At 37.4% G+C, this 22,781-nt stretch overlaps 1 protein-coding gene across 1 annotated transcript in view; it reads right to left on the bottom strand.

The window, feature by feature from the left end:
- Nucleotides 1-22,781, bottom strand: part of dock2 (dedicator of cytokinesis 2) — a 377,601-nt gene that overhangs the window by 69,054 nt on the left and 285,766 nt on the right. The window contains exons 31-33 of the mRNA XM_008104636.3: nucleotides 21,574-21,674; nucleotides 21,432-21,490; nucleotides 10,460-10,608 (exon numbers count right to left, since the gene is read on the bottom strand). Coding sequence (XP_008102843.1) covers nucleotides 10,460-10,608; nucleotides 21,432-21,490; nucleotides 21,574-21,674 — 309 coding nt within the window. The remainder of the gene's footprint in view (nucleotides 1-10,459; nucleotides 10,609-21,431; nucleotides 21,491-21,573; nucleotides 21,675-22,781) is intronic.

Here is a 22,781-nt window from a genome sequence, read left to right on the forward strand (position 1 = left end):
TTGAAGCTACAGCTAGTAACAGCTGTATACTGCTTTGGGAATATACATTTGACTGACACAGCTTCCTACATAGTTCAACAGGGTTATGTCTTCCAGTTCTGCTAGTACCTTCCCATTCAAGTCCAGTTCCATACTTTTTATTCTTTTACTGTGTGTCTGAAGCACAGGATGTCAGTTGTCCCCATGACAGCTGCAGATACCGAGATATCAACATTTCATTTTGATCCCCTTGGCCCATAATTCTCTGCTGGTGTGGCAGTCAGAGAGGCAGCCAAAGGAAAACACTCATCTGATTCCTTGCTTAATGCCAGAGAGTATCAGCAGGCTGCCAGGGATTCAACCACAGCAGTAGTTAAAGGCCAAGCAACATGTGTTCCTGCAGACTCAATCCAGCCTATGGCACCAACTTTTGGCAATAATCTGTGTACCATTTGTGATACATTCTGCTTATTTCCTGAGGGCATGCACTATTTACTATCTGTAGCTGACTATGGAAACAGAAGAGAGAGCCAGTCAATGATGGCTGTTGATCCTTTTGTGCTTCCGATTCCCTTCTCATTTGGTTTGACAGGAGAAAGAAGACTGCCAAGCAGTCTAAGAACAGCTACATTCTTGCTACCAGTTCTTCTTTTCTCTGGCTTCCTCTGTACTTTACAGACACTGCCTTCTTCACTGCTGAAGCTTGGTTTTCCCCAACTAGTTGTTTTCTCTTTAATCAATGTTTGAAAGGATAAAAGATAGCAAATTACATGGGTACATGTGGATTCCAGTAGCACTGAGAAACATAAACCACACCAGCCCACCCCCCAAAACCCCTCCTTCCTCCTTCAGGATGCAAGAAAATGATGATAATTAGAATGATAGTGATAATAATTTATATGGTGATTGACTCAAAACATCTATAATAACTTCAGCTGAGTACCCTTGCAATTCTAGACTATTAGAGGCGATAGCTTAGAATAGAAGTTCTAATTATAATGGAAAGGAAATTTCCAAAAAATAAAACGTTAAGGGAAAAAACTTAGACAAAATAGGGGATTGGATAAATGTCAGAATGAAGAAGGAAATGATTATGGAAGAATTTAGAGAAATAAAATTGACAGGGTTCCATTGCATACAATTATTCAAAAATTGAGAAAAAATAATAAAAATGGAAGTAAGCTTAATCAATTTGAACAAATACTACAAAATGGAAGGGATATAGAGGAACATAAAAATTTGAAAGGAATAACTAATAAAGTTTATCAGATAATAATTGAAATAAATGAAGGAAAAATAAAGACTAACACCTTAAAGGAGAACTGAGCAAAAGAGGGATGAAAATAAATTAAACAGAATGGTTACAATGTGGAGAAAAAGACATTTGTCTCCATAAAGAAAGAAAGAAAATTACTATAAGTTAATATGGAAATGGTATCTAACACCAATAAGAATAGCAAATATAAATAAAAACTATTCAAAAGATTGCTGGAGAGGATGCCAAGAATCGGGAACATATATACATATGTGGTGGCAAGCACGAGCACTCGAAAACCAGACAAGAGCCAATATAACACACTGTATATTTATTAAAGCAATTACATATCCAAAGGAAATCAGATATAAAGTCTGAGTAAGGAATAGTTCTTTTAGAAAGTCAGTAGTAGTTCCAAAATGGGTAAAGGAAAAGGTCCAATATTATAATCCACAATGAGAACTCGATAGCTCTCCAAAGAAATCAAAGTGTCCATGAGTTGAAACAGAGGAAAAAGGCTGGCATAAACAGAGTTCAATTCACTGGAAAAACTTTGTAGCAATCAAAGCAGCAAAGTTGTCAAGGCTGAGGCAAACTTGAATCAGGAACAAGGAATCAACTGAAGTAAAGTTAAGGTCTACTCGAGAGTCGCGGCACAGCACAGCCCGACTGAAACTGGGAAACTTGGCTTGGAAACAAACAAGAGCTGGAGAGAGAAAAATCTCTCTCAAGGAAGAGCAACGTTGACACCGCAACAATTCTACTGAGTGAAACACTTTTAACAGATTCCAGACTGTTCACAATTTAGGGAGTACGAACTCCCAAAACTTTCTCATGGGAACGCTAACCATTATCCCATCTATTTGCCAGTCTCTGGCTCCAGCTGACCCCTTCTCTCTCTGGTCACAAAATCTCTATGATTAAAAACTGCATTCACAGGCATCTCAGTAACATCTGGCTCTATCTGCAAAGGAGGAGTAGAAGAATCTTCCCCAATTAGTAAGTCTCTACAGTCAATATCTTCGGGCACCTGCAGATGCAAAGGCCCCTCCGTGGAGGGTGAAATGTTATTATAATCTTAGCATCATCTGTGTCAAAGTGCATGTCCTGAACCACTGCAGGCCCAGGTGCTATGGGTGGTGGCTGGGATCTAACAGTAAGTATGTAAATAATTTTTTGGGGGGAAAGTATTTAGAGAAATAGAGGATATAACGAACATCAAAACAGAAAGAAGTCCTAGTATAGCTTTATTATCATTACATAATAATAAACAGCTGAAAAAAGAGGATAAAAATGTGATAAAATCTTATTAACAATAGCAAGACTGCTTATAGCAAGGAATTGGAAAAGGGAAATAAATATACAAATAGATGAGCAGTATAAGGAAGTATGGAAATTGGCAATAAATGATAAGCTGACATGTAAATTAAAAGTTAAAAGAGGGGATATAGAAACAAAGAGATTTTGATGATGTATGAAAATTTTATTGAAAAAGAATTTAAAAAGAAAGACGGAAAGTTACCTCCATAAGAGGAAATGAAATTTTGGACAGATTATATATAAAAGGAGTGGCTTGGGGGGAGGAGAACACGGTGGTGAGGAATAAAAATATGTATAAGTATAAAAATAACAGTAGATGCCAAAATTTAATGTATGGTAGATTGTATTGAAAATTATGTGTCTGCTGTAAAACAAATGATGCGTAGCAAATGTATTGAATTACTATATATTAATAAAAAAGAACAGCAGTTCTCAAAGTACGCTCCGCAGAGCCCTTGGGGCTTGTGAAGCATACTGAGGGGTTCCACAGTTCCCTCCCTCCTCTTCTTCCTCTAAGCTTTCCCCCTCTTTCCTGCTCCTCCCCTGCCACCAAAAGTCTTTTTCCCTCAGATCCTTCACCACCAAAAGCCTTCCCCCGCCCTTGCCACCAAAAGCCTTTTTTCCTTGTCTCTCTTGCTGCCCAGATGCTTTCTCCCCCACATTCCTTGCTTCCAAAACCCTATTTCCTTCTCATCACTCAGGGGGTGCGTTGATTGTGCTTTTCTTGCATGGCAGAAGGCGGTTGGACTGGATTATTATTACTACAAAGGCTGGGTGGTCATTTGTTGGGGATGTTTTGGTTGTGCTTTAATATATATATATATATATACACACACACACATACATACATTTCTTGGGGCTCCACAAGAAACTTTTGCTTCAAAAAGTGCTCTGGGGCTGAAAAAGTTTGAGAACCCCTGGAGTTGAAAGCACTGCCAAGATATTCACATAAAGATGATTCTATCTAAAAATTAGAAGAGAAATGTAAAAGAGTGGGCATTTACTACCTTGTTATCAATGAGTGTGAACAATATATGAAATGACCCACAACAAGTAATGGTAGTAACATTGGCAACATCTTATCAGCTGTAGAATTATTCACTGGACACAGTGCAAGGAATATAGTAGGCTTGTGCAATCTGGGTAAACCTTGAGCCATGTGTTGAGCATTGCCAATTTGTGAGCCATTGTTTTGTTTTCCAAATTTGTTGACAGATTTTAGTTAGAACTAGAGTCAATTATATCTCTATAGATTAAAGCAGCTCTATCACTATGGCATCTATTTCACGTGGTTTATTTCTCCCAAGTTCCTTGGGGGCAGCTTCTACTTCATTTTCTTGAATTGGAGGTTTGTTTTCAAATGAATATTTCACCAATTCATCTATTTATATGGTCCTTTTATGTATTGTTTCCATCATCTTTTTATTTCTATTTAATCATGTAATGTGCTTCCTTGATGGTCATGGAGCATCTCCACTCTTGATTTAAATTTGCCTTTGATTTCTTGGATTTTGTGGGAAAGGTCTTTTGTTCTTACTTTTCTGTTGTGCTGTCACCTTCTATTTATCTTTATTATAATAGTAATTCTCCTTGTCCCTGTAGTAAATATACTACATACAGCCAACTTTATATATAATCTAGCCATGTGGAAATCTGCAGGCTTAGTGCTGCTGCCATCTTACTTTCTGGTATAAGAAACATATAGGAAAAATATCTGTGCTGCCCAGAAAATGTCCTAGAACAGCAGAGAATAAACAGAACATAAAAGGGACTATATAAGTGGACTATATAGCTGTGCCAGATAACTTAAAGATTCATAAAAGGGTGTTCTCCCACCTTTAAAAAAGTATGTGTGTGTTTTTACCTGGTGGTTTCCTCCCTTTTGTGGTGCTCCTGCATTCCTAACCCTAATGAATGTTCAAGGCTGACTATATGCTAGTATAAGGCTCATTATGCTCATTTTCAGAGGGAGCTCATGGGTAATGCCCAACAGCTTTGCTGCACAAGCAGTTTCATAAATAAATGGTTGCTTACAACACAACAAAATCAAAAGCCCTTTCATTGGTAGGATTTTCACTCCACTATCTTCACGATGGATGGAGGTCTCTATAAATTAATTAAAGGTTCATGGCGCACAAATACTGTTTATTTATTAAAGTAATTTTTATGGCCTCTCAGCCTAGCAGAACATCTGAGACAGTACATAACTGATAAACAGGTATAAACTGTTATTAGAATCACAACAAAACAGGAAAGGATTTCTCTTCCATTCCCAGCTATAGTCAGGATGACACTTTAGAAAACAATGTTAGAAACAATGAAAATCGAGTGCAGTCATTAAGGTATTCTTTGGGGAATAGAAGTTTACACTGATAGTAGGGGGGAAACATCCTGGCCTCATTATTGTTAAAGGAATGTGGATTATATATTAATTGTGTGTGTGTATGTGTATGTTTGTAAGGGGGGTATTTATTTATTAGATTTATGCCCCGCTTTTCTCCTAAAATTGAATGCATACCATGCCTTTCTCCCTGAATGGGAAATTGACCCTCTCCAGGGCACCAATAACTATCAGCTATACTGATGTCTGCAATTTCTTGTAGAAAAATAGAACACTATCTGCATGAGGATGAAGACAATGAGGGGATTTCCTGTCTAGTTGGTCAATAAGGCACCTGTGTCATGTCTGTTCTACCCTACTCTTGGTGTTATGCCTGGGGACTGGATCCAGGAAAGTAATTCCAATGCAAGGCTTGCCACACAGAATTGAGGTTTTCCTTTAACGTGCAAGATGTTCATTACAAAAAGGAGCAGTTTCTCTGCTTGTATTGCCTCCAGGCTGACAGAAGTGATGGGAGCCAGGGGATTAAAATGAAAGAGCAAAGGTTACTGTGGGAACTGTGAACATCTTCCCTTGGGCCAAATATAGCTATAAAAGGGGTTGTGAAAAATATAGTGCCAGAAAGGTAATACACACCTTTTTCTTGCTCTCTTTCTCTTATACACACATACACACATCTTCCTGTTGCTTAGCATCTACTTTTTTCTCAGACAGATACTGTGTTATGCCTTCCAACATTACATTACAGTCATAAGACTTGGACCACCTATGTCTTCTGAAAGGAATATGGGAAGCAGATCTTGCAATAAAGCCAGATCCTATCAGTGAACATTCAAAGGCAGTATTTCCAGCTGTTGCCTTTTTAATAACAACCAGAAAAGAAAAGCTCATCAAATGATGTGATGGAAATGTGGAGTGGAGGATTTAAACAGAGATCTGCAACATGAATACATGTTGCTCACCAGGATCAAAATAGTATTATTCCAGCAAGTTAATCTTTTCTAAAGCCAAAGACAAATCTTTTTTTCAAATAATCCTAACCTCATGTTAATTTGAATGATGTTTTAATACATTCTCCAGAGAGTATATTATTTTCCTTGTCCCTCACAAACAGCTTGGAATAGAAGCCATTTGATTCCCACTCCTTCCTTTTGGGCAGGGTTTATATAAAATCAGACTTACAGAAACCATTCAATTGGAGTATTATGCCAAAATGCTGTATTTCTAGGTGTGTGGGACGATCAAAGAAATCAAAATTGCCTATAAATATGCCTACCTAAATGCTACTAGCATCTTTTCATTTTAATGTACAGTATATAAAATAGACGAAACCTATATGAGCACTTTATTTCAGGTAGATTTGAATGGCATAGGAATTACGTAGAAAAGTATCATAATACCAAAGGCATTTAGTATATAAAAAATAATTAAGAATCTCATTGATTGTCTTCTATGGAGTTGTTCCAAAAATAACTTGGCACTGTAATTCTTAAATACTAAAATACATTTTGGGTACCAAAATGGGTTTGGGATTTTTCATCAAACTCAACTTTGTTGGAATGTATTAGAGAACTACAGTTGCTTAGAGCAGTCTCCTCAAGGAGATCTAAAATTATCCTGTCTGCTGTGTGTCTGGCATACTTGAAAGCACTGATCTCTTCAGAAAGTATATAGCATTTTGTCACCACCATCATCACTGAGTTATGGTGGGTCTAGGGCTGAAATGTTTTCTCAGCAACAGTGAGGAGGACCGCAAAACCTACCACACAGCATGAGTGGGAAGAAAATGGCCATAGCTTGGTGGCTGGCTGCCCTTAAACTCTGGAACTCTCTGCTCAGGGAAGCCTGAATGGCCCCTTCCTGTTCTCCTTCCAGCAGCAGGCTAAAAACTTTCCTCTGCAATGGCTCCAAAATGTATATGTTGTCGTTGATATGCTAATCCATGTCATCAAGAGGATTCTAGCCTGAGTTCTTAAAAGGTGATATTTCCCATTCTAGCAATCTGAACCCTTTAACCAGATTGGGCCCCAGCCCTTACATGTACAAAGCATATGTTCCACTGCTGAGCTGTATAACACATCCTGGGGTTTAGCTTCAGGCAACCTATGTGTTAGATTCTTTGAGTATTGTGTAACAATGAAATTAACTAATACTTCAATCTTACAAGTCTATTTAGCAAATGAATTGTGTGTTAATATTACACAGGACATTTTCTAAAATCTTCAGATATTATGCTTTTCAAATGGTTAGCCTAGAAAAAATAGTCCTACCTGTTTGTTTTCACTGATCCCCCAGAGAAACAGTTATGAGCCAAGAATAAGAAGCAGTAATTAAAAGTGGAAATAGAGGACTATTAAGACACAGGAAGAACAGATGCACAGTAGCAAAATAGCTTTCAGTACTGGACTAAGGCCAAACGCCTTGTGCAACCAATAATTGTAATCCCACCTGTCAGATTGTTCCAGGCTCATGATGCCTTAAATAAAACGTACGGCACATAAGTGCTGCAACCACAAACCATACCGAATTCTTATCTCATCAGATAGAGTAAATACAGAGCAGCTAATAACAGTCTTTCTGCATGAAATCTAACAACAGAATGAACCATCATTACAAATTTACAGTGATCTGCATCACAGCTGCTCTTTGAACCCACGTTGTGATTTAATATCCATTGTGCAAAGCATTAGACTAAAGCTGTTAAATGTTTTAAAATTCAATAGATAAGCAACAAATGGAGCAGAAAAAACCAATACAACCGCAATGCCTAGATCAACACATTGAAGTAACGAGACACCAACAATTAATATGGGTAGATTTGATGACAGAGTTTTTGCTTCACTTGAAATATAAGCTCTTATGTTAACCATACACAAAATAAACAGACATGATATATGGAGGTCAAGAAGATAAATCAAAATGGAGAGGGAGAAATGAACCTTCCATCAGCCCCTAACCACAACCAGTCCTGAAGCCATTGTGGTTTGCTGCTGAGGGGAGGCTCAGGAAATAGAACAAGGAATCACACAGAAGTCAGAATATAAATACAAGTTGAGCATCCCTTATCCAAAATTTCAAAATCTGAAATTATCCACAAAAGTGGCTGAAATCATAACACCTTTGCTTTATGATGGTTCAATGTACACAAACTTTATTTCATGAACAAAATTATTAAAATATTGTGCATACATATTGCATATGTTTCATACACACTTTGTACATGTGTGTATGAAACATGTATACAAATTATACATGATTTTTTTATTTAGACTTGGATCCCATCACCAGGATATCTCATTATGTATGTCTATGCAAATACAGGCATTCCAAAATCTGGAAAAAATCCAAAAGGATATTTAAACTGTATTTAATTGCTAGTTTATTTCGGCACCAATCAGTACATATTTTGCCAAATACAGTAAAGTCTCACTTATCCAACACTCACTTATCCAACATTCTGGATTATCCAATGCATTTTTGTAGTCAATGTTTTCAATACATCATGATATTTTGGTGCTAATTTCGTAAATACAGTAATTACTACATAGCATTACTGCATATTGAACTACTTTTTCTGTCAAATTTGTTGTAAAACATGATGGTTTGGTGCTTAATTTGTAAAATCATAACCTAATTTGGTGTTTAATAGGATTCTCCTTAATCTCTCCTTATTATCGAACATATTCGCTTATCCAACGTTCTGCCGGCCCGTTTATGTTGGATAAGTGAGACTCTACTGTACTCTTTATACAAGTCATATTCACACCTTGCTTCCCAATAACATTTAAATGTTTCACTTTAATTGGTGATGCATGCTGCTTTGTATACATCTCTAAATTCAAACTGAGTTGAGTCAAGCTGAACCATTTAAATTAGGTCAGATCAACCTGATTGAATCAAGTGTAGTCTGAAGTGATCTGGCCCAATCTGTAGAAGAAGACAGGCCAAGCAGTGTGTCTTCAATAGCACCATATAAAGAAAAGGAGACAGTGGGTATGGTGGTAAGGAGAAGGAGGAGTGGATCTACTCTTTGCTCACATAGCACTCTAGTTTCCAGTCTGATGCAAGATTCTTACCAGCACTCTCCAAACAGTGTTTGCTGGGATGGATGGTGTGAGGTTACTTACATATACATTCCGTTCTTTTATGCAGATTTGAGGTCTTTTGTTAGATTTATCTTATACTGGTTAAGAATCTCTAATCTGGAAAACCAGAGTGCCCCAAAATCTGAAATTGTCCACATGGGTGGCCGAGATAGTGACTCCTTGGCTTTCTCATGGTTTAAAATACACTGCGTGCTCAAGCCTCTGTTTTGAGCACAAAATATAAAAAGTATTGTGTATGTAATTACATTCAGACTATGCGTCTAAGGTGTGTATGAAACATCAATGGATTTTGTGTTCTGGCTTTGACGCACCTCCAGGATTAGGTATAAGCAAATTGTCCAAAATCCAAAAACATCCAAAATCCTCCTGGTCCCATTTTGGACAAGGGATACTCAACCTGCACAGCAGCTCTTTATTTACTAATTAAGTCAATTGTTGTGCTTCCCTATACCAGGCCCACTAAACTATATCTTCGTATGCTTCAGCTCCTTCCACTGCTTATGGTCTTTACCTGCATTCTTCACTGAAAGTTATACCTGAATCTTGAAGACTTTATTAGGCACTTGAGAAGTGCGGTGCCTCAAAAATAAGCGGAACCATGCCCACTTAGAAATGATATTTTACCTTCTCTCCCATTCCTCCCCCCCCCACTCTCTCTCCCCTTCTCTCTACTTCTTCATATATCTGACTGTATATATACAGTCAGATAAACTGTGTCAGTTAAACATACAAAGGTAGTCTCTGATAAATAAGCAGAATGGGCACATCACAAACACCGGAATGCAGAATGAACTGGTAGGATAACTGATAATGTAAACGCTTTACGTGACCATTGTTGTTGTTGTTCATTGTATAAAAAAGGTATTGAATGTGTATATTGTAATCTGCTCTGCGTCCCTCCAGGGAGATATAATGGAATATAAATAAAGTTATTTAAAATATTATTTTATGGGGAAAAAAGAACTTCAAAGGTAGCTGGCATGCGTGCACACACACATACACACACACACACAAAACAGAACTTTGATTTGGATTTGTGACCATCTCTGAAAATTAATCAAGGTACAATCAAATCACAGAATCAGGCTCTGAACCGAACCAGGGGAGCCTGACACAGATCTAACATCTTTATAATTCATTTCATTCCTTGCAAAATATTCATGGGGCAGAATCTTCAGTATATTCTATTTATACTTGACTTATTTATAATTCTATGGTACCTCAAGGATGCCATCATAGATCACACATTTCAGTAGAAAGACATATCATTTTGATAGCAAAAGGTCAGATCAAGTCACTTCCAATAAACGTAATCAAATGTATTAGAACTCTCCCCTTGCCTTCCCCTACCCTCATATTTTCACAGAGAATGTCAAATGTCCCAAGTATCTCTTTATACAACACAGTAAGCTGCGACTGTTGCTTTTTAAGCAAAATAAAGTGCAAAACTGATGTCACCTTTCTGAATTCTCCAGTGTTTCTATATTCACACAACATCATGTCAAAAAAGATTGGGATGGTGGCTTTCCGTAGCTCAGCTTCTGGAATAAGGGTCATTTCTAAGATTGGTCCAACCATTCCTGGGATGAAGCGGATCTTATTCTGCCCTGAAATTATGCAAAAAAGAAAATTGAAGAGAGATTGATCAATAATATCGATCTATTTTATTTCAGTTATGGGTTTATAATTACTCTTCTTTCAAAATTCACTACAAAAACATTTAAGATTGTAACCTACATTTCCCTTCCCTATGGTGTCTAATTTTGGAACAGACATGCTTTAGTGCTTACAGTGTCTACAGTGTTAGATACTGATGATTCAAAACTGTCATTTGAGAAACAAACTACTACCAAAAGGGTGTCCTCTTACCAATTATTTACAGCTTTCACTATTGACCACAATATAGGAGAATACATGTGGTGATTACCAGCATGACTAAAGCCTTGGGGTAGCATCAAATAAGACAAACAGCAAAAACACAGACTATATTATTCTGGTCATAGTATACATCCTCAGTAAACTACCAAATCTGTGTCTAAATTCCTTTCCAAAGAAGTTCAATAACTTCTGAACATTCTCTGCGTTAAGCTTTAGATAGGATTCATGTCTATTCCTCTGATTTTTAAGAGCTAGTATAATGTACTGAATTAGAACATTACTTATAGCTGGAGACAAGTGAGGATTTAATTTTTTTTAAATGAACTCATCAAAATTTTAAATGTCTTCACAAGTAAGAGAAAAAAGAACCAGATATTTTAAATCTGAGAGCAAGGGGAGGGAGAAGAGTAGTTGACAGATTTATTCCACCAGTCAAAGGGATTTCAATACTAAGCATCTAAAACTCTAGGTGTGAATTCCTATACAATTAACCAAATTCATGATATTGAATGCAGGGAATTGCTTCTTTCTTTTCTGATAAGTTACATACAAGGAAATATTACAGGGTCCTTTCCAGGCTTAGAAGACCTGATTCAAGTAAATGAAGGTGGGTGGGGCTTTAAGGATAAGGGACACGTTGTGGGTGGAACTTTTGGAGGGATCGGGTGTTTTAAAAATGCATTTTAATGGTATTAATTGTATTTTAACTGTATTTCTTGCCTAACACACACAATATTGTTTAATTCTTTTAATGTGTTTGCTTTGTTTTAAATTGATCTAAGTGTGTGACTTTTAGCTGCCTTGAGTCCCCTCAAGAAGGAAGGTAGGGTATACATAAGATGAATAATAATAATAGTAATAATAATAATTTGATTCATTTTTCTCCCATAAGAACCTAATTTACATATATCTTTATAAAGACAATGAGAAATAACTTACATTTAAAAGAGATGTAAGAGAAAGCAAAACAGGTAGACGTGTTATCCCTAAGCATATATTGGTTCATTTTTTTACTTCAGTCATTATTATTTTTTTTCAAATAGGGATGGAAAGAAATTTAACTAGATTAGAAAGAGTCAACAAAAGTCACATTTGTGCATCTCTTAATACTTGATGCAAGAAAATTCATATCTCACCTTGCACACAGGCACATTGTTAATACATGCAAAACAAACTGTAAATTTTTGAAACATGCATATTGTAATGAGAAAATACTGTGTAACCTTTAAAAATGCAGATTTGAAGAAAATGTGTAAAAAAATACTAATTCTAATGGGTCCAAGTCTTGTGATCCAAAACAGAACAAGGATGGGAAGAAAATACAAAAGAGATTCAAAATTATTCCACAATGTCAAGACTGGGAGATTTTTACATTGCTACATCCAGGCCGATATCTCCCAGTGTTGGCCACACGCTGCCCCTGGGCATAATAACACTGCACCTTTTGCACAGTTGAGCATATGTGAACCCTATTGAGCACTTTGCACAAAGCATAACATGCTGACCATTATGATTCATAATATCATATATAGCATTATATAAATAGTTTAAACATCACCATTATGGTTCAATTTCACAAGACTTTAGAGTCTATTGCTGCTACAATACATCCACAATTCACGATATGAGGTCTAATGCCACCTCAAGCGATCAGGTAAAACGGCCTAATGAACTCAGACTTTCACAGGCAGTCAGTGTTACAGTTTCAAATACTGCACTGCTGAGTATGCTTGGGAAATAAAATAATTGGAAACAATATATTTCCTCACCCCTTCCCATCAAAACCAATCTATCAGAGAACGTTTTACAGTAGCCATTAGACATGTTCTCTTGTCTTCACCACAATGGACAAAACTTATCTGCCTTCATCCCTCGATGAATAATGCCTACCATTAGAAAGCTCAGAATAGAAATAGTGTCCTGGTAACTCTATTATAGAGGTGGCACAATGACTTAAAAGCCACGTGAAATAGTGAGCCATCAAAGTCTGCCTAAGGAGACATTTGCAATTATGTCAGACAATAAAAAACCCCAAGAAATTAGATTGCAAATGTCATCTCTAACAGTAAGCTAGTTTTTTTCTCAAACATGGCATTTTTCAGGGGAAAACCAAAATCCAGTAAGGGGGGAAATATTTTTGTCACTTTTAATATTTTCCCTCTGGCAGTGCTAAATAATGCCTAACGCTTTAAAGAAGGCAGATGAAAAGAAAAACGTTTGGGCTACTTTAGGTTTGATTTGTTGCATTACGTATAGCTAGCAGGAGGCACCTTGTAATATAACAGAATGGCAGCACTTTCATGAGTATGCTAAGCCACATTTTTCAAGGAGCCATTTCACAGCACTTTGATCTCTCTTTAACTGCCATGGCTTTGTAATTAGAATTCCCTGAACAAAGTTTCCTCCCTAAACTACAAATTCTAGAATTCCATAGGATGTTGCGATGACAGTTACAGTGGGATCCTAGTACTATAATTGTGAACTGTGAGAGAACCCTACCTGTCCAAAGTTGTATACAGTGGACTCTTGGTATCTGCTGGAGTTTGGTTCCAGGACTCCCCATGAATACCAAAATCAAGTTCCTTATATACCTGGCAAGATCAAGGTTTGTATTTGGCATTTAAAAAAATTAAGCAGTGTTTTGGTGAAATCTGTGGATACAGAACGCTGGCTATACTGGTATAAGAAGAACGAATAAAAGCGACTTGCTTAGATACCCAGATATGCCAATGCCTCCTCTGTAGTATGCCATCCTACTTTGAATGCCAAAAGGATGATGTTCAATGGGATCAGGAAAGGAGAAGAATATATGAATACCTTAACAAACCTCATGATTCTCATTCTAGTCTCTCTCCCCTCCCTCTTTGTACTTTAAACCCCCTTTTTTAAGTCTGGCAATTTTTATTTCCTTCAACCCTATAAAACATATAAATATGGCCAAATTGAAGTGTAGCTAAACACGAGTTTATTGATTGTAGAATTGTTGAATAGGTTTGCAGATGACCAGAACATCTAGAAATGGCAGTTTTCCTTCCTTTTTCTTTTTCCATGGTGAATTGGATGTTTGGGTGGATGCTGTTGAGGTGGTCCAGGAACTTGCTAAGTTCCTCTTCCCCATGGCTCCAAATGGTGAAGGTGTCATCAACATATCTGAACCATAGTTGGCTTTTTTGGCGCTGTTTCTAGGGCCTGTTTTTCAAAGTGTTCCATATAGAAATTTGCTACTACTGGGCTGAGAGGGCTCCCCATGGCCACTCCATCTTTCTGTTCATAGAATCCATTGTCCCACTGAAAATAGCTAGTGGTGAGACAATTGGTGACCCAATCAACAATTGGGCCACACAGTTTACAGAAAACCTACACACAGAGATAGAAACCTTCATAAAAACTCCAGCCATCACCCAAGTCAAAAAAGAAGCACAATCAAAGCCCTGACAGACCATGCACAAAGAATCTGCGAACCTCACCTCCTCCAAGGTGAACTAAACCACCTAAACTGGGCTCTATAGGCCAATGGATACTCCACCACAGACATCAGAAGAGCTGCAAGGCCAAGAACAAGCCATGAGAGTCAAGACAAAGATCCACCCAGAGGAAAGGTGTTCTTACCATACATCAAGGGAACCACTGACCACATAGAAGCACAACCTACAAACTATCTACAGACCCACAAAGAAAATCCAACAATTGCTATGGTCAGCAAAGGACAAGAGGGATCCTCTCACCTCTGCAGGGACCACCAAACACAGTGCCCAAACACAAATCAAAGAACATGAAAGGCACTGCAGACTAACTCAAACAGAGAAATCAGCTATAGCAGAGTACTTGATGAACCAACCTGGACACAGTATATTATTTGAGAACACAGAAATGCTGGACCACTCCAACAACTATCATGTCAGACTACACAAAGAAGCCATTGAAATTCACAAGCATGTGGACAACTTCAGCAGAAAGGAGGAAACCATGAAAATGAACAAAATCTGGCTACCAGCATTAAAAAACTCAAAAAGCAGAACAGTAAACAAGAAGCAACACTCTGAAAACAGAGGAGTTCCAGACATGGGAACCATGGGCAGCTAACGACTCCGAACAAAGGATGCCCCCAGGCAGGAGATGAAGCTATTCAATGCTAATTAAGGTGATTAACTACAACATTCACACTGGCCTCCAACTGACAAAGAGTTCTTCTCTAACACTGGACTTTCCACAGATATATATATAAACCTTCCTTGCTTAGTTTCTCCATACCTCACAACTTCTGAGGATGCCTGCCATAGATGTGGGTAAACGTCAGGAGAGAATACTTCTAGAACATGGCCATACAGCCCGGAAAACATACAACAACCCTATGATCCCGGCCATGAAAGCCTTCGACAACACATTAAAGACCAAAATACCTGGAAAGCCAAAGTTCAGAAAACAATGTCTTAAATAAACAGCTACTATATCAAAGGCAAATGCATATAATGTAAATAGAACACAGTGTCTCCGCTGTATCATCATAAAGCTAAGCTATTCTCATCCCAATACTTACTTTAGGGATTTTAAAATGTGTGTGGGACAGAAATCTTGTTCTTCTCATTTCAACTGGAGATTGAACAGCTGCTTTTGTAATTTTTATCATTGTTGCTTGTCAGCAGAGCACAGTAATTTCTAATCAAAACATCTTTTATTGTAAGTATCTTATTAAAATTCAACTGAAATAAAACTACATTTCCATCTGGATGTAAAAAACAGTAGCAACAAGGAGGAAACAACTATGAAAATAAAAATAATGTTTATTCACTCCGTTATTGCTACGATATCTAGTCCTAAGAAAGAGGATCTTTGATCTAAGCAGAAACAAAGGAAGGTTATGAAACAAAAGGCTATTATTTAGTAAGCAAAATTAGAAATGACAAGATTTTCCTTGCTGTCCCACAGGAATCCACACTGATTAAGCTGTACGAATGTACCTGAGAGTACATGTTTTTCAGTGCACCAGTGCTTATTCCGAATAGACATGCATAGGATTGCACTGGTAATATAAACTGGCATTTTCAGAATAGTTCGTGTTTGCTCTTTTTAAATCTTCATTCTTGTCTGCTTCTTAACTTTTAAGTAAAGGGAGCCCAGGGATGAAAAGGAAAACGTGTTACAGGCTTTATTTTGTGATGGCTTATTTTGCGAGAAAAGAATGGAATAGCAAGGAAACACCTACCACAAATTACAATTATAATGTGGGCCAGCTCACAGGTGAATTCCCTGCTGAATTCTAGGTAATTGAATTGAACCAAGCTTAGAATTTTTTTTCTTCAGCCCATCCCTTGTGGCCGTTTCATTCCTGCACAGACTTAACATCTAACAATGGTTTAATTCCGAGGGGCAACTGGGAATCTATATGCCTCATCTGTTTCTGAATAGAACTCATCCATTCTTCTGAATGCCATAGGTATGATTAATACATCAAAAAAGGTATCTTAATGTGATAAATAGACTTAAAAGGCATATTACTTAGATGAACAGTTTTAATCCAGGTAACTTCTGTGCCTCACTAACTGGTAGAGATGGAATATACCATGGTTCAAGGGATGGATCATATTATACCTTTTGTGAGTCAATGCAAAAACGAGGTAGATGGCAGGAGAGTGTGTTCTATAGAGGCTAGCATTTTTTAAAAGTAACTATATTAATTATTATTATTGTTGACACAAAAACATAGTGTGACACAACAAATGAGATATATATGCTGGATTTCATATCACAAAATCACAAGTCGAATACTTCCCAAGTGTTTAGGACTGTGCAATGTATTTTCGGATAATGTGTGCAGATCCCAGTAAGGTGACCTTTTGCAGTTGACAGATGATAATTTTGTCAATGTTTATTGTTTTTAAATGCTGGCTGAGATCTTTTGGCATGGTACCCAGTGTGCCAATTACCACCGGGACCACCTGTATTGGTTTATGCCAGAGCCTTTGCAGTTCGACCCTGAGGTCCGGATAACAGCTGAGTTTTTCCTGTTGTTTTTTTGTCAATTTGACTGTCAACTGGTATGGCGACATCCATAATCCAAACTTTTTTTCTTTTCCACAACCGGGAGGTCTCATTTTCTACTACGTTTGAAGGTTTATGATCCTACCAGTTCTTTACTGCTGGCAGGTGGTACTTGTGACATAAATTCAAATGAATCACTTGGGCCACATAGTTGTGCCTCCGTAGTCTGTGCAATTTTCTTACAGCAGCTGGGGATATGATCAATAGTTTTGTCAGCTTCCTTCCACAGTCTGCATTTTGGGCCACTGGCTGATTTTTTGATCTTGGCCTTAATTGCATTTGTTCTGATGGCCTGCTCCTGGGCTGCAAGAATCAGGCCTTCTGTCTCCTTCTTCAGTGTTCCACTCATGAGCCGTAGTCAGGTCTTCTCCTTATCAACCTTTCCTTCAATTTTATCAAGGACCTGTCCATGCAAGGCTTTGTTGTGCCAGCTGTCAGCTCTAGTTTGTAGTACAGTTTTCTTGTACCGATTCTTTGCTGTGCTTTGAGGGGTTTCTGATTTTTTACTTTAATCAAAGCAGGTTCCTCATTTTTCTTTACATATTTTGCCAGTGCATGTTTTTCTTCTTCAACTGCTAGTTTTACTTGTAAGAGCCCTCTGCCACCAGATCTTCTAGGCAGATATAGCCTGTCAACATCACTGTGAGGATGAGTTTACTTGTTTTTCTGTCCAACTTGTCCAGTTCCACCTGTTTTCAATTTATAATGCCAGCAGTATATCTTATGACAGGTACGGCCCAGGTGTTTATGGCCTTGATGGTGTTGCCTCCATTGAGCTTGCTTTTGAGAATTTTGAGTGTATTCTTTGCTGACCACAGTTTTTTACATGTTCATTATTTTTATTATGACACAGCAAAAAAGATAGATATGCTGGATTTCGTTTCACAAAATCACATGTCAAACACTTCCCAAGTGTCTAGGACTGTGTGATGTATTTTCGGATGATGCGTGCAGATCCCAGTAGGGTGGCCTTTTGCAGTTGGCAGATCGTAATTTTGTCAATGTCTATTGTTTCCAAATGCCGGCTGAGATCTTTTGGCATGGCACCCAATGTGCCGATCACCACCGGGACCACCTGCACTGGTTTCTGCCAGAGTCTTTGAAGTTCAATCTTGAGGTCCTGATAGCGGCTGAGTTTTTCCTGTTTTTTTTTGTCAATGCGACTGTCACCTGGGATGGCAACATCAATGATTCAAACCTTTTTCCTTTCCACAACTGTGATGTCTGGTGTGTTGTGTTCCAGAACTTTGTCAGTCTGGATTCGGAAGTCCCACAGTATCTTTGCATGTTCATTTTCCAATACTTTTGCAGGTTTGTGATCCCACCAGTTCTTTACTGCTGGGAGGTGGTACTTGAGGCATAAGCTCCAATGAATCATCTAGGCCACATAGTTGTGCCTCTGTTTGTAGTCTGTGCAATTTTCTTACAGCAGCTGAGGATATGATCAATGGTTTTGTCAGCTTCCTTGCACAGTCTGCATTTTGGGTCATCAGCTGATTTTTTGATCTTGGCCTAAATTGCATTTGTCCTGATGGCTTGCTCCTGGGCTGCAAGAATCAGGCCTTCTGTCTCCTCCTTCAGGGTCCCATTCATGAGCCATAGCCAGGTCTTCTCCTTGTCAGCTTTTCCTTCAATTTTGTCAAGGAACTTTCCATGCAATGTTTTGTTGTGCCAGCTGTCAGCTCTAGTTTGTAGTGCAGTTTTCTTGTACTGTTTTTTTGTCTGCTGTGCTTTAAGGAGTTATTATTATTATTATTATTATTATTATTATTATTATTATTATTATTATTATTATTATTATTGTGTTTCTTACCCGCCTCTCCTCATGGCTGAAGGTGGGTCACGGCACAGTCAAAACATACAAACATTGCAAAAATTCTATAAACACATATATTAAAATGTAGTTCTATAAAAGATACATATTAAAATATATTTCTTTAAAATACATGTTCTATACACAGGACAGAGATTATAAATAGGCAATTTTGTAAAATAGAAAAGTAAAGGGTTACTGTTAAAAATTTAAAATGATATCTGAATCAATCCATTTCAGCACTAAAAGAAAAGCAGAGGGAGTAGAATCTTTTGGAGCCATTGATTAATTTTATCATGAGATCTCATGGACTTCTATTCATTTCTTCACTGTATGTGAATTTACCTTGGAGTGATAATTGCAGCTAACTACTTTATTAAGATAATTTTCCAAACTTGGGCTAGATATCAATAAGTGAGAATACATAGTACCAGCTACAGATATTTCCAATTTAAAAAAAGAAGTATATTCAAGAGAAGTCATATTGATCATGAAGCAAAATACAGCAATACTCACTAAAGTATACATCAGTGTACAAATTCCATCATGCAAGTTTTCATAACTTTACTGGATTTTTCATCCAGCAAAGATGTTAAAAATCATACAGGACAGTAAAGGTCTCATTGAGAAAAGTTAGAGTCACAGGCCTTCATTTTGTCCCAAATGTTACTTCTGTTGTCAGTTAAAGTCAGACTTGGCCACGGCAATCCACACTCTGGTTACATCCCGAATAGAGTACTGCAACGTGTTCTATGTGGGGTTGCCTTTGAAGACTGGTAGGAAGCTTCAAATGGTCCAACGGGCAGCAGCCAGACTGCTCACTGGAGCGGTGTTCAAGGAGCACACAGCCCCCCTGTTACGTCAGCTCCACCGAATGCCAGTTCAAAGTGCTGGTTTTAGCCTGTAAAGCCCTAAATGGTCCTGGCCCAACTTACCTGTATAAATATATCTCCCTCTAAGAACCATCTCGGAGTTGAAGATCATCCAGGGAGGCCCTGCTCTCGGTCCCACTTCCTTTGCAGGTGCGATTGGTGGGGACGAGAGCCAAGGCCTTCTCAGTGGTGGCCCCTCAGCTATGGAATCCCCCCCCCCCAGATATTAGATAAGCCCCTTCCCTCTTGACCTTCCATAAGAGAGTAAAAACATGGCTTTGTGACCAAGCCTTTTGAGAACTTGTGCAATAGATAGATATGGAATAACGTACAATGACTGTAGGAACACCAGGATTATGCTTGTGGATGATGTGATTAATTGTGATTGTATTGTTTTAAATGTTTCTAATTGTTTTAATGTGTTTTATTATTCTATTTAAATGTTCATTTTAATTATACATTGTTTTAAATGAATCAAATAGTTGCCTATGTGTAAAGCCGCCTTGGTTCCCCTTCATGTAGAGAAAGGCGGGGTAGAAATGTCGTGAATAAATAAGTAATAAAGTGCTTCTTAAACTATGGGTCCTGACCCCAAAGGGGGAGGGAGTCCTTAGCTCAGTGTTGGGGTTATGAAAAATTTGGCAAGAGGAAAAAAGGTTTCTAAATGCCACTCATTTACACAAATCTGTTTGCAGCAAAGTGCACTGTTTGCGGTGGACTCTGCAGAAAATGGTACATCAGTACTTAATAAAAAGAGAAGATCAGCCTGTTTAGCAAGTTTTGCAAATGTGGATTTATTATCAGAAAATGTTTGATTTTATACCTATTTTATATACCTGTATTTCTGGAGTCACATAAAATTTCTTGACTAGAAAGGGTTTGCAAGTACAGAAGTTTTAAGGAGCCCTGCTGAGCAAGGAGAACTGTGGGATAAAAATAAATTAAAATAATAAAATACAGTAGAGTCTCACTTATCCAAGCTAAACGGGCCAGCAGAACCTTGGATAAGCAAATATCTTAAATAATAAGGAGGGATTAAGGAAAAGCCTATTAAACATCAAATTAGGTTATGATTTTACAAATAAAGCACCAAAACCTCATGTTGTACAACAAATTTGATAGAAAAAGTAGTTTAATATGCAGTAATGTTATGTTGTAATTACTGTATTTACGAATTTAGCACCAAAATATCATGATATATTGAAAACATTGACTACAAAAATGGCTTGGATAATCCAGATCTTTGGATAAGTGAGTCTTGGATAAGTGTGACTCTACTGTATTACAAAAAATCAAACACAAATAAGCAATCCTATTAAAGAAAAAATAATTCAAAACAGTTTAAAGGCATTTAAAACAAAAGACGAGTAGAAAAATACAGAATGACCCACAGTAAGGTCTCCTTTATTAATCTGCCAAGACCTCTATAGGTCGAGTATGTTAGCATTGTTTTTTTGTTGTCTATACATTTTTCTTGCAGGTGGCTCCTTGTTTGTCATTGTGTGTTAAATCCAGGATCATCCTGCTCAGGACAAAGGCTGCCTCTGCTTTTACTACAAATGGAATTTTTCCTGTTACTAGTTTCTTCTCTGACAAAAAGTCTCTTTTTTATTTTTCCTTTATTTTAATGTCCCCCCTCTCCCCCCCCCCCCAAATGAAAAGACTGGAAGATGTTAAGCTGTTATGCCAAGCATATTGCTTTCCAAACGACATACAAACTGCAAACAAGGATGCAGGATTGTAACAACCAAAAAAATTGAAACAAATTATGCTAGGATTATATTAGAAATGTTCCAGAAATGTTCATCTAGCATCTTAGTTTACTTACCAAGTTTGTACCACATGTCACGGATAGCAAAGCCAATTAATCGTCGCATGTCTCTGTATCTGTAGAGGAATATGGAAAACAGTTTATCACAGTTTGTGTAAATGATAAAATGGATTTACAAGGATTTTCTGGGAAGACTTACTTGCTTAGGATCTTCAGGCATTTAGCATGAGAGAAGTGTTCAAGCTGCAAGGAATCCTGAGTGATAAAGGCCACGGCAAGATGAAAATAGTTGTTCCATAGCTGTAAATTGAACACAAGACAGGACGCTGAATAGTTGTAATGGGGTTCACCTAGCACAGAAGGTGAAATTAAGACATGTAATACCTAAATAATTTATAACGACAACCAGCAGAAGAAATATCAGGTTGAAAACAAACCAGGAAGATGGTTATCAAGAAAAATCCGGGGGGGAAAAGGCAAGCTCAGATTGTAACGGAAATTGAGTCAGAGGGGAAACGTTTTACAAATGATCAAGAATTCACAAATCAATTTTACAAGTACTATAAGAAATTATATACTAAAGACCAAATAAAGAAAGAAGACATTATGTCCTTTTTGAATAGGCAAAACATACAAAAATAACAGACCAACAAAGACAACGTCTAAACGACGAAATAACAGAAGAGGAAATAAAAAAGGCAATAAAGAAAATGGATAGAAGCAAAGCTCCTGGACCCGATGGTCTCTCGGCTACATATAAAGTAATGGCAGAGGAATTAATACCACATCTTCATAAGATAATGAATGGAATACTAAACCAACAAAAACTGCCTGAATCATGGAAAAAGGCTAACATTATTATGTTACACAAAGAAAATCAGGACCCAAAAGATGTAAAGAATTGCAGACCCATATCACTTTTGAATATGGATTATAAAATCTTTACGAATATTTTGGCAGAAAGATTAAAGAACTACCTTAAAGATTGGATAAAAGAGGAACAAACAGGCTTCCTTCCAAATCGCCAAATTAAAGACGTGAGGATAATACTAAATACAATAGAATACTATGAAAAAAAATCAAGAAGAATTAGCCCTACTAAGTTTGGACGCAGAAAAAGCATTTGATAATCTGAATTGGGACTTTTTAAAATTATTACTAAAAGAAATGGATTTTGGCTACCAATTTACAAACGCTATAAATGCAATATATGAAAGACAAGAAGCTAAAATTACGGTAAATTCACATGAATCCAAAAGTTTTTATATTGTAAAGGGACAAGGCAGGGGTGTCTGTTATCTCCTCTGCTGTTCATCATGGGACTGGAAATATTATTGAATAGTATAAGGGAAGACCCAAATCTAAAAGGCTTAAGAATAAACAAAGAAAACTACAAATTAAGGGCTT

This window comes from Anolis carolinensis, chromosome 2 (assembly GCF_035594765.1).
Source record: "Anolis carolinensis isolate JA03-04 chromosome 2, rAnoCar3.1.pri, whole genome shotgun sequence".
NCBI classification, from domain to species: Eukaryota; Metazoa; Chordata; class Lepidosauria; order Squamata; family Dactyloidae; genus Anolis; species Anolis carolinensis.